Source organism: Lepidochelys kempii, chromosome 26 (assembly GCF_965140285.1).
Source record: "Lepidochelys kempii isolate rLepKem1 chromosome 26, rLepKem1.hap1, whole genome shotgun sequence".
NCBI lineage: Eukaryota > Metazoa > Chordata > Testudines > Cheloniidae > Lepidochelys > Lepidochelys kempii.
This window is the reverse complement of record NC_136405.1, coordinates 16346810-16358086: the sequence shown is the minus strand read 5'-3', so window position 1 is coordinate 16358086 and position 11277 is coordinate 16346810. Positions and strand designations below refer to the sequence as shown.

The 11277-nt window shown below is 52.1% G+C and overlaps 1 protein-coding gene across 7 annotated transcripts in view; it reads right to left on the bottom strand.

Annotated features, from left to right (window-relative positions):
• Nucleotides 1-311: 311 nt before the first annotated feature.
• OGDH (oxoglutarate dehydrogenase) overlaps nucleotides 312-11277 on the bottom strand; it is a 136164-nt gene continuing 125198 nt past the window's right edge. For all 7 annotated transcript variants that reach the window (XM_073325334.1, XM_073325336.1, XM_073325332.1 and 4 more), the window contains 9 exons: nucleotides 9966-10116; nucleotides 9481-9608; nucleotides 9180-9358; nucleotides 8502-8573; nucleotides 7049-7171; nucleotides 4926-4998; nucleotides 4339-4502; nucleotides 3529-3683; nucleotides 312-517 (listed from right to left, as the gene is read on the bottom strand). In XM_073325334.1, coding sequence (XP_073181435.1) covers nucleotides 397-517; nucleotides 3529-3683; nucleotides 4339-4502; nucleotides 4926-4998; nucleotides 7049-7171; nucleotides 8502-8573; nucleotides 9180-9358; nucleotides 9481-9608; nucleotides 9966-10116 — 1166 coding nt within the window. In that variant the 3' untranslated portion in view covers nucleotides 312-396. The remainder of the gene's footprint in view (nucleotides 518-3528; nucleotides 3684-4338; nucleotides 4503-4925; nucleotides 4999-7048; nucleotides 7172-8501; nucleotides 8574-9179; nucleotides 9359-9480; nucleotides 9609-9965; nucleotides 10117-11277) is intronic.

Below are 11277 nucleotides of genomic sequence, written 5' to 3'. Positions count from 1 at the left end.
CCAACCCCACCTGCTCCCCTGAGCCTGATACAGGGCAGCGCAGCCCATCCCCTCTCTGTGGGGCTGCTAAGGACAGAAGTTAGCAAAGGCTGATCGCAGGGCCTCCTCAGCTGGCTGGCACTGGGGGCTTCTGGGGCAGTGTTGGGGTAGAGTTGGCCAGTTTATGGGAGCACAGAGACTGCATCCCCTCAGGGACAGAGCAAGGGGGGGAACGGGGGGGGACACGGGAGTTAAAACCCAAGCATCCTGCAGAGGGATTTTAGTGAAAGGCAACAATCCAGAGCGATGAACAAGGACTCCAGGCACGGGTGTTTAGTTTACAAGGTCTGTAGTTAAGGACGGACACAGGAGGTGAGCAAGAGACAGACAGAGCGTGCTGCAGCAGCCACGTGGGGTCTAGGAGAAGCCCTTGTAGGCATCCAGGTTGAAGGCGATGTCCAGGAAGCGATGGAGCTCAGTCAGGTGGGTCTTCTTGTTGCCAGTGGCTGGTGCAGCAGCTGGGTCGCGGCCGGCGTACCTATGGCAAGGGAGGGAGAAGAAGCAGCTCAGATGAGGGCCAGTGCAGGGACGGGGCATTATGCTGGACTCAGGTCTGGGACAGCTACATACAGGCCTGGTCTAGCAACAGGAAAGCTGGATGGAAGAGAGAGAGGGCCAAGATCTAGTCACCTCGCCTAGAAAGAAATGCTGTATCATGTGCAGACCCCCACTGCCCAAAGCCCAGTGCCCACCAACCAGGGACTAGCCCCGGCTGCCTGCAGCACCCCACCCCTGGTTGTTGGCCACAGCACAGACCCTGTATCAAGCCCTTGTCCCTCACTCAGTTACCATCTTGCGGAGAGTGCCATGAGAGCAACATGCCCACTGAGACCAAGCGGATCTTTCCTCCTTATTAGGTTATACATGAGCCTATGAGTCTTACTGTTTTGCATGAATGCTGTGTGTGCCTCAGTTTCCCTGTATATTGCACCAATGCCTAGGTGGTGGGAATAAGGGTGTGTGACTTTTGCTGAGACCCTCGGGGGCAGGTGAGGAAGCTCCAGCTGCCTGCACATAAAGTGATGGCTGATGCCCTTTGTAACCTGAGACCCAGGAGCGGGAGGAGACCGGAGGACAAAGACCAAGAAGAGGGGCAACAGGTGTGTCAGGGGTCAAGTCACTGGAAGCTGGGCAGTCTCCTGTTTGGGACTTGGACCGGGGGAGTCCAGTGCGTCCGACCTGGGGTCCCCGCAAGATGGATTTGGCTGAAACTCACTGGAAGTGTGCGACTCTTACTGAATGGGGGAGGCAACATAGTGATAGATGATGTGGAAAAAGCTGAAGTACTCAATGCGTTTTTTTGCCTTGGTCTTGACAGACCAGGGTAGCTCCCAGACTGTTGCACTGGGCAACACAGCATGGGGAGTAGGTGAGCAGCCCTCAGTGGTGGAAGAACAGGTTATGGACTATTTAGAAAAGCTGGACATGCAGAAGTCCATGGGTCCAGATCTAATGCATCCAAGGGTGCAGAGGGAGTTGGCTGATGTGATTGCAGAGCCACTGGTCATTATCTTTGAAAATTTGTGGTGACTGGGGGAGGTCCCAGATGATTGGAAAAAATGCAACTCTAGTGCCCATCTTTAAAAAAAGGGAAAAGAGAGAACCTGGGGTACTACAGACTGGTCAGCCTCACTTCAGTCCCTGGCAAAATCATGGAGCAGGTCCTCAAGGAATCCAATTTGAAGCACTTGGAGGGGAGGAAGGAACAGTCAACATGGATTCACCAAGGACACGTCATGCCTGACCAACCTGATCGCCTTCTGTGATGAGATAACTGGGTCTGTGGATATGGGAAAACGGTGGATGTGATACATCTTGACTTTAGCAAAGCTTTTGATATGATCTCCCACAGTATTCTTGCCAACAAGTTAAAGAAGTACGGGTTGGATGAATGGACTATAAGGTGGATAGACAGCTGGCTAGATTGTCGGGCTCAACAGGTTGTGATCAACGGCTCGATGTCTAGTTGGCAGCCGGTATCAAGCGGCGTGCCCCAGGGGTTAGTCCTGGGGCCGGTTTTGTTCAACATCTTTATTAATGATCTGGATGATGGGATTAATTGCATCCTCAGCAAGTTTGCAGATGACACTAAACTGGGGGGAAAAGGTAGATACGATGGAGGGTAGGGATAGTGACCTAGACAAATTGGAGGATTGGGCCAAAAGAAATCTGATGAGGTTCAACAAGGACAAGTGCAGAGTTCTGCACTTAGGACGGAAGAATCCCATGCACTGCTACAGGCTGGGGACCAACTGGCTAAGCCGCAGTTCTGCAGAAAAGGACCTAGGGATTACAGTGGTCAAGAAGCTGGATATGAGTCAGCAGTGTGCCCTTGTTGCCAAGAAGGCCAATGGCATATTGGGCTGTATTAGTGGGAGCATTACCAGCAGATTGAGGGAACTGATTGTTCCCCTCTATTCGGCAATGGTGAGGCCACACCTGGAGTAGTGTGTCCAGTTTTGGTCCCCCCACTACAGAAGGGATGTGGACAAATTGGAGAGAATCCAGCGAAGGGCAACAAAAATGATTAGGAGGCTGGGGCACATGACTTACGAGGAGAGGCTGAGGGAATTGGGGTTATTTAGTCTGCCGAAGAGAGGAGTGAGGGGGGGATTTGATAGCAACCTTCAATTACCTGAAAGGGGGTTCCAAAGAGGATGGAGCTAGGCTGTTCTCAGTGGTAGCAGATGACAAAACAAGAAGCGATGGTCTCAAGTTGCAGTGGGAGAGGTCTAAGTTGGATTTTAGGGAACACTATTTCACTAGGAGGGTGGTGAAGCACTGGAATGGGTTCCCTGGGGAGGTGGTAGAAACTCCATCCTTAGAGGTTTTTAAGGCCCGGCTTGACAAAGCCTTGGCTGGGATGATTTAGTTGGTGTTGGTCCTGCTTTGAGCAGGGGGTTGCACAAGATGACCTCTTGAGGTCTCTTCCAACCCTAATATTCTATGATTCCTGTGCTAACAAGCTCTGTTCTATGCTGCGTTCCTATCAACTAATAAACTTGTGTTACATACTGGCGGAGAGTCACAGCTGGCTGTGGAGCAGGGGTGCAGGGCCCTCTGGCTTCCCCAGGGGTCCTGTCTAGGTGGTCCCACCAAGGGGAAGAATACGGTGTGTGAACAGGGATGCTGAAAGCTCCGAGGTCAGTCCCAGGAAGGCCATAGCCAAGGAGGCTTTTTGCTCTGGACAGCCTGAAGGGAGTTGCGCCACCCCAGAGTCCTGCCTGGCTTCATAAAAAGCAGTTCCAGAGCATCGGGCCTGTGACTCTGTCACACCCACCCAAAAGACTCCACTCCCCAGCGCCACTGTGAGATCTCCATCCCTACTTCCACGCGACATTGAAATCCACTAGGGAGCCAGTGGCCTGAGATATACCACCTGTAGCACCATGCCACACTGCCCACCCGTGGGGAGGTCCTGAGAACAGGACAAGGTGCGGCAGCCTCCCACGGCACTTGCCCGTCACGGTGCAGAGGGATGGCCCTTACCACACGGGTTTGGCACGGTCGATAGTCGTGCGGAGCCGGGGTTTCACGTAGTCGTAGTAGCCCTGGTTCTTGTGCTCCTCCTGGCACCAGGCCAGCTCGGCGTTGGGGTACTTCAGCGCTTCCCTCTGGAGGAGGTCGAAGGGGAACGGGGACAGCTGCAGGGGAATGGGGAGGGCTCAGTTCCACTGGGGCACGCAAGCAGCGGAGGCAGGGTGCAGGCAGCTGCAGCCACTGTTGGGCTGTGCAGTGGGCCATGCAGCCTCCGTGCTCACAGTTCAGCCTGTGCTGTCTCAGCAGCATCTCCCAATCCCTCACGGACACACTTCGAAGCTCTGGGGTCGGCTGGGCTGAGCCTGAACAACCCTTCCAGGCCCAGGAGCTTGTACGGTGGGGAGCACGCTGGGCTGGCCAGCACCACTCCCACCAGCAACAGGCTCTCCCCTGCAAATCTGTACAGATACCTCAGCTCTGCCCTTGCTGCCCACCCAGGGGTGCTGCGCAGCGTCTCCTGGGCTCAGACTGAAGAGACAGGATCGAGCTGGCCCCTCTGTCCGTCCCTTCTCAGGTGTGGTGGTGATGTATTTCTGCCTGCTCTCTGCCCTGAGGCTGGGCCGGGCCATTAAGCAGTGGGAGTGGGGCAAGGGACAGAGCGCTCTATGTCTAATCCAAGACGTGTCTGCTGTGGCTCAAACGCCTCATGGCTCCTGGGGATGTGGAGTAAGCCCAGTGATGAGCTGAAGCAGGGTAGCAGCGGGACTGGCCATTGGCCCCTGGCCTACGTGGAGCCCCCTGTGGTACAGACACGCTCACCTGCTCCACCCTGGTGATGGCCACGTCTGGCTCCATGTCCCGGGCCTTGCGCTCCCGGGTGAGCTCATAGTACACTTTGCCAGTGCAGAAGAGCACCCTCTGGACGCTGCCGGGGTTCTGGGCTGCAGGGCCGCTCTCGGGGATTACGCGCAGGAAGTTCGTGCCTGTAGTGGAGCACAGACAGCAGTCGGGGACACGCCTCGACATCCCAGGGGCCACACGTGGTGGGAGGGGGAATGTTAATGGGGCCAGCTGCGGGCCTGGACCCTGCGGGACTGGCTACGCCTGCAGAAGGACCAGGCTAGCTCAGAGATGGTTAAGGCCTAGAGACCCCACTGAGATTGGGACTCCATTGAGCTGGGGGCTGTGCAGGGAGAGAGACGGGGGAAACAAGCAGTCTGAAGCACACACCGTCCTGGTGCAGTTCTGGACTGTCACACATGTGGACAGGAGCCAGAATTCAGAGACCTGGGAGCAGGGCAGGGTGCTGTAAAGAGGAGAGAGAAACTGCCCTCTTGTGGTATGAACCCTGTTCTGTGTCTCTCCGGTTCACTCGCACCCTTGGACATTGGAAACACCCTTCATACCTGGCAACATATCATCAAAGCTGGAGCGGGCTTCAGGGTGGCGCAGCAGTGACTTTGGAGTGAAGATGATCAGCTGGAAGATCAAGGCAAGGCAATCAGAATGGGCTGGAAATAGCCTTTCTGGCACACAAGCTGCACATTGGAGACTGGATCATCACTACAAGAGCCAGAGCACAGACCCTCCCTCCACACCCCAGTCTCCGGTCAGCTGGTTCCCGCCCAGCCTCTGCCCAGCCCCCTAATTCAAGTGCCATTGATGAACTGTATGTTTAATCCAGGCAGGAATCACAGAAATGTCCTAATTCTCCCATGCCAGCCAGAGAGAAAGACTGAAGCCAAAGGCTGCTCTGGGGCAGGGCAACGTGAAGCAGTGTGCAGAACTCTGGCCCTGCCAGCAGGTCTGGTTGCGTGTTGCTTCCTTTGCACAGCACTCAGGGCTACTTGCTCCTTCTAGCCCTTTCGTTATGGAATAACGTGAAGGTGGCTCAAATGCCACTGCCGAGATAGAAGGACAGGCGTTTCCAGTCTGGGCAGAGCTCAAATGAACCTTGGCAGACATGGTTATTTAATAAGTGCCAGTCACAGAGCCCCAGTGTGCTTGGTAATGTACAGCTCACCTGTACATTACCAATGTACAGGCACAGACTGCCCAGCCTTTAACAGGACTTCCCCATTTATACCTGGCTTTGTACGGCTGTTCCTAATACCGGTGTCTCTTATTAGGCAATAGACCTTTACCAGAGCTTGTTAGTATCTATCCATTAACCAGGTAAAGGACAGAGCACAGAACTGGTCAGACAACTGGGTTTCCCTCCTTCCAAAAGGGGAGTTTTTGGCAAAATATTTCAATCCTGAAATGCCACCGTAGTGCCCTATGGGAGTTGTAGTTCTCTATAGTCAGGGCTCCCTGTTGGACTACATCTCCCATGATGCATCACAATCACCGCTCTTGGGAGAGGAGGCTATGCTCTATGGCAGTCATGTGACTGTAGTGCATCATGGGAAGTGCAGTCTGGCTGGTTTTAGAGTAGCAGCCATGTTAGTCTGTATCAGCAAAAAGAACAGGAGGACTTGTGGTACCTTAGAGACTAACAAATTTATTTGAGCATGAGCTTTCGTGGGCTAAAACCCACTTCACTGAATGCATGCAGTGGAAAATACAGTAGGAAGATACACACACACACACACCATGAAACAATGGGTGTTATCATAACATTAAAAAAACAGTCGGAGAACACTTCAATCTCCCTGGTCACTCAATTACAGACCTAAAAGTTGCAATATTACAACAAAAAAACTTCAAAAACAGACTCCAACGAGAGACTACTGAATTGGAATTAATTTGTAAACTGGACACCATTAACTTAGACTTGAATAAAGACTGGGAGTGGATGGGTCATTACACAAAGTAAAACTATTTCCCCATGTTTATTTTTCCCCCCTACTGTTCCACACACGTTCTTGTCAACTGCTGGAAATGGCCCATCTTGATCATCACTACAAAAGGTTTTTTTTCTCTCCTGCTGGTAATAGCTCACCTTACCTGATCACTCTCGTTACAGTGTGTAAGGTAACACCCATTGTTTCATGTTCTCTGCGTATATATCTCTTCCTATATTTTCCACGGCATGCATCCGATGACGTGGGTTTTAGACCATGAAAGCTTGTGCCCAAATAAATGGGTTCGTCTCTCAGGTGCCAGGAGCCCCCCTGCAGTCTGGCTGGGGGAACCCAGCTCACAGAAGAGAACATGAAGCACCTGAAGAACAAGGCACCTTGGCAGCATTCCAGAATTGAAGTATTTTTGTTTTTGGGTGCTCAGTTTTTTTGTTTTATTTTTGGACAAAAAATTTTATTTTTTTGCATGGAAAGCAAACACATTTTGCAAAAATTTTGGTCAAAATCTCAATTTTCTGCTGAAAAACAGTTTTGGTGGAAAATTTGACTAGCCCTACTGGAGCACTCTAGAAATTAGCTTTAAATCCAGGTCCTAAGCCCTCCCAGCACCAGCACCCATGCCCCCCCCCCCCCCCCCCAAGCATTGGCTTTAACCTAGCACTTGAGCTACAAGACAATGGTGCGTGGCCGGGTCCATACCAGGGCAGTGTCTAGAGCTCACTGACCGGTTTCCGGAACGGGAGGTGTATCTGCCTCCGCAGGACGTGGAAGAAGTTTGCTGGAGTGGAGCAGTTCACAACGATCCAGTTACAGTCGTACAGCTGGCGTACGTCAAAGTCATCGAGTTTCTACAGCATATGAAAAGTAGAAACGGTTTAGACAAAATCGCGAACGTCCCACATTAACAACCTGCATTTATGCCTGCCAGCGGCTCCAATATGAACAGAGACATGCCATGTGAGTCAACTGCAGTACCCCAACATGGGGGCCAAGAGTCTCTCTTGCTCATCACTAGCCCAGGACCAGTGGTTAGCTGAATGCAGCGGCCCTAACCTGCAAGCTCAACCTTAGAGTATTTCAAGCCCAGGCAAATTGGGACAACTTGGCTCTTAAAAGTCAAGTTTAGTTAAGTGTACCTAAAAAGTATGCTTATGAAAGCTTATGCTCAAATAAATTGGTTAGTCTCTAAGGTGCCACAAGTCCTCCTTTTCTTTTTGCGAATACAGACTAACACGGCTGCTACTCTGAAACCTTAGTTAAGTGTGTCACTTTAGTTTTTCCATTTCAACTGAGGTAGGATTTTAGCAGCAGGTATCTCAAAGCCACTGGAGTCCCGATCTATACTCTCCATTGATTTTTCTGCCTAGCAGGGCTTTTAGGACACTGCTCAAGAATAAACACAGCAAATCCTGGGCCAGTGTAACTTTCTACTTTCCCTTTTACATGATCCCCTTAGGTGGTTTTCAGCCTATCCCGGCTTCTTAGTGCCTCCGTGTCCCTAACCCAAAAAGGGACAGCCCCTCTAAGTGCATGGGCCAGCTGTGGAGACAGCACAGGCTGAGAGCAGGGGAGCTGCAGGTTTGTACAGGGCTTTTGGAGCCACTCCGAAGTACTCCAATAAACCCCCCCAGCTATGGCACTGGGAAATCGCTCCCTAATATAAATGAGCAAATGGGCCTGAGAGCAATGGGTGTGACTCTGATGACAGCTTTTGGAGAAAGCCAAGGAGGAAAGAGGAGAAGCATGGAGTTCCATGCGCTGGCCTTGCTTGGGTTACAGCCAGCCTTTACTGCCCCCACGTTAGTGCACTAACTAGAGCTCTGCTCATTCTGTGCTAACACAGCAAGGGACATTTCTGAGTCCCCCTTGATAACCCAACCTAAGTCTTCCTGACTCTGGGGACAGGGGAAGCCCAGGAGTCATTAAATGTGAGTCACCAGCACAACACTGCTTCCTATATCCTGCTCCCCCGGCCTGCTGCCCAGAATCCAGGTGCTCTGTAAAATTGTTCCATGTGTTACCATCCTATCCACAAAATCCCCCAAAGCTGTTTCTGGAAGCCTTTGCTGTGTAGTGGTCAGAGTCAGGGACAGAGCAAGGGCTCCAAGATGCAGGAGGGGAGAGATGGGAAAGGCCCCAAAGGGAAAGTGTGTGAATTCAGCACAGCCAGACACTTACGGGGAAGACATCTGGATCGTCGTTGCACATCTGCAGGAATCGCTCTGGCCTGGCTGACGAGTGCTCGGGACCCTGTGGGCAAAACCAACAAGAGGTGAAGCGAACCACACATGCAAGTTTCCATCTTTAAGAGAGCTCTCCACGCCTCGTAGAGAGGCTGGCTGATGCTAGTCACTGTTTGAGGAGGACCTTGGTATGTACTGCCCAACAGGATTTCACTCTGGTTTAAAAGTGCAGAAGTTTTGATTTTTACTAAGAAGTAGGTCGAACAGCTGCAGCCGTCCCTTAGTACTGAACTCTAGACTCCACTCCCACAGCCCCAACAAGCCCCTAGGCTGAGCCCTGTTGCTCCCAATCCTCTTCCATTCAGCCAGATACTCTCACCTGCAGAGCGGCTGGCACTGCTCCCAGCCACATGGAGTCCAGGCCCCTCTGCAAGCTGTTAACACACAGCTGTACGGAATGCAGTGACATGGGCTGGTGCAGGCCAGGTAATACAGCTAAAGAGGTGGGCAATCTCCAGATTGCAGGACTACCCCAATGCTCCCAGGTGACTGGTCGCACAGAGACCTGGTCTATGCAGTGTCTGGCCTGAGGAAGCGTCCTGGGGCGCGATGAGAACTGTGGCATTGAGCTGTCAGTACTGCCCAGAAAGATAGGAAGTGAGTGCATCCTTACCATGCCCTCCATGCCATGGGGCAGCAGCAGCACGATGCCATTCTGTCTCACCCACTTGGCCTGGCCGGGGCAGATGAACTGGTCAATGATGCATTGAGCAGTGTTGTGGAAGTCACCGAACTGGGCCTCCCACAGCACTAAGGCATTGGGACTGGCCATAGCAAAGCCCAGCTCGAAACCTGCAGAGAAGAGAGAAGAAGAGTGAAGAGGCCATATCCACCAGCACCTGGCACAGACAGCCCAGCACTAACTAGCCCTGTGGCTGTCATGAGCCAGGCGAAGAACCCCCATCGACACTGACCTAGGACTCCATACTCCGACAGGGAGCTGTTGCAGACAGTGTAAGGAGCTTGGTTTGGCCAGAGGTGGTTCATGGGGATGCAGGTCCTCTTGTCTACATTCTGGTCATGCAGGACATGGTGACGATGGCTGTGGGAGGAGACAACGTCCAGCAGTAATGTTACTTAAGTGTTATCCTACCCAATGGGTCAGAGTAAGCGCCTGCACGCAAGTGGCTGCCTGGTTCACGCTGCTCTGCTGAGAGGCTTGGCTTGCAACTGTCGAATGCAATGAAGCCAGGTTACGATCATATCTAGAAGCTGCCCATACTAACACCATTAGTGCTGTGAAAGGGACCCCTCCACCCACAATTTGGGCTCCTCCCTTGCCTTTCAGCAGAGCTCCAGCCTGGCAGGCAATTTAAGACTGGCCTCTTCTATTCCCCACTCAGCAGCCCCTTGAGGAGGGCTGGGATCATCTTTTACTGGGGGAAACCCCCGGCTTTACCTGAATGTCCCCCTCTCGACATCCTGGCCACTCAGTCGGATGTGGATTCCCTCTTTGAGGAGGGAGCCAAATGCCATGTACTCTGCTAATGCCCAGTCTACTGTCCTGTTCTTAACCAATTCCCAGCGGGTTTTCAGAATCCGGCTCAAACCTGCAGAGATAAAAAACAGTTTGCAGCCCGCTGGAGAGGAACTGCAGCAACATACTATGCAAGCAGCCTGAGGTTGGGGCAACACAGCTCACACTATCAACCCATCCATCGGCAATCTGGATTCCCTGACATGCAGACGCTCTGGACAGAACGGGACAAAAGGGAGGTGGACTGTTCCAGCTTAGCACAGGGTAAAGGCAGGGTAAAGAGCAGAGGAGACCAGCTCTGAAAAACAACTGGAGTTCCTGGTCATTCTCTGTTTTCTTTTACAAACATGGTTTTCACTGAGCCAACTTCACCAGCATTAGAAGCACTCACTGCCAGACATCACCCGCCGGGAGAGGAGACCTGAACTCTAATCTCAGAGGAGTCCAAGTGGTAGTGGAGAGAACAATTTCTGAGGGCTGGGTCAAAAGCATGGGCATTGCCAGGCCCACGGCCAGAAGGTACTACAAACAAACTGGGTAGGCTGGTGCAGCAGAGGAAAGATTAGCCACTCCGAGGGCGACAGGTATGGTTAATGTGTTTATAATGAGGATGAGGGGTCTAGATTCATGTCACCTGACTGTGGAACTCACAAGAAGCTCTAAAGGACAAGAACTTAGCAAGATTCAAGGAGCCAGTCTGGCAATCTATTCGGCATTGCTGAGGCCTCATCTGGAGTAGTGTGTCCAGTTTTGGGCCCCACACTACAAGAAGGATGTGGAAAAATTGGAAAACGTCCAGCGGAGGGCAACAAAAATGATTAGGTAGCTGGAGCACATGACTTATGAGGAGAGGCTGAGGGAACTGGGATTATTTAGTCTGCAGAAGAGAAGAATGAGGGGGGATTTGATAGTTGCTTTCAACTACCTGAAAGAGGGTTGCAGAGAGGATGAATCTAGACTGTTCTCAGTGGTACCAGATGACAGAACAAGGAGTACTGGTCTCAAGTTGCAGTGGGGGAGGTTTAGGTTGGATATTAGGAAAAACTTTTTCACTAGGAGGGTTGTGAAGTGCTGGAATGGGTTACCTAGGGAGGTGGTGGAATCTCCTTCCTTTGAGGTTTTAAGGTCAGGCTTGACAAAGCCCTGGCTGGGATGATTTAGTTGGGGATTGGTCCTGCTTTGAGCAGGGGGTTGGACTAGATGACCTCCTAAGGTCCCTTCCAACCCTGATATT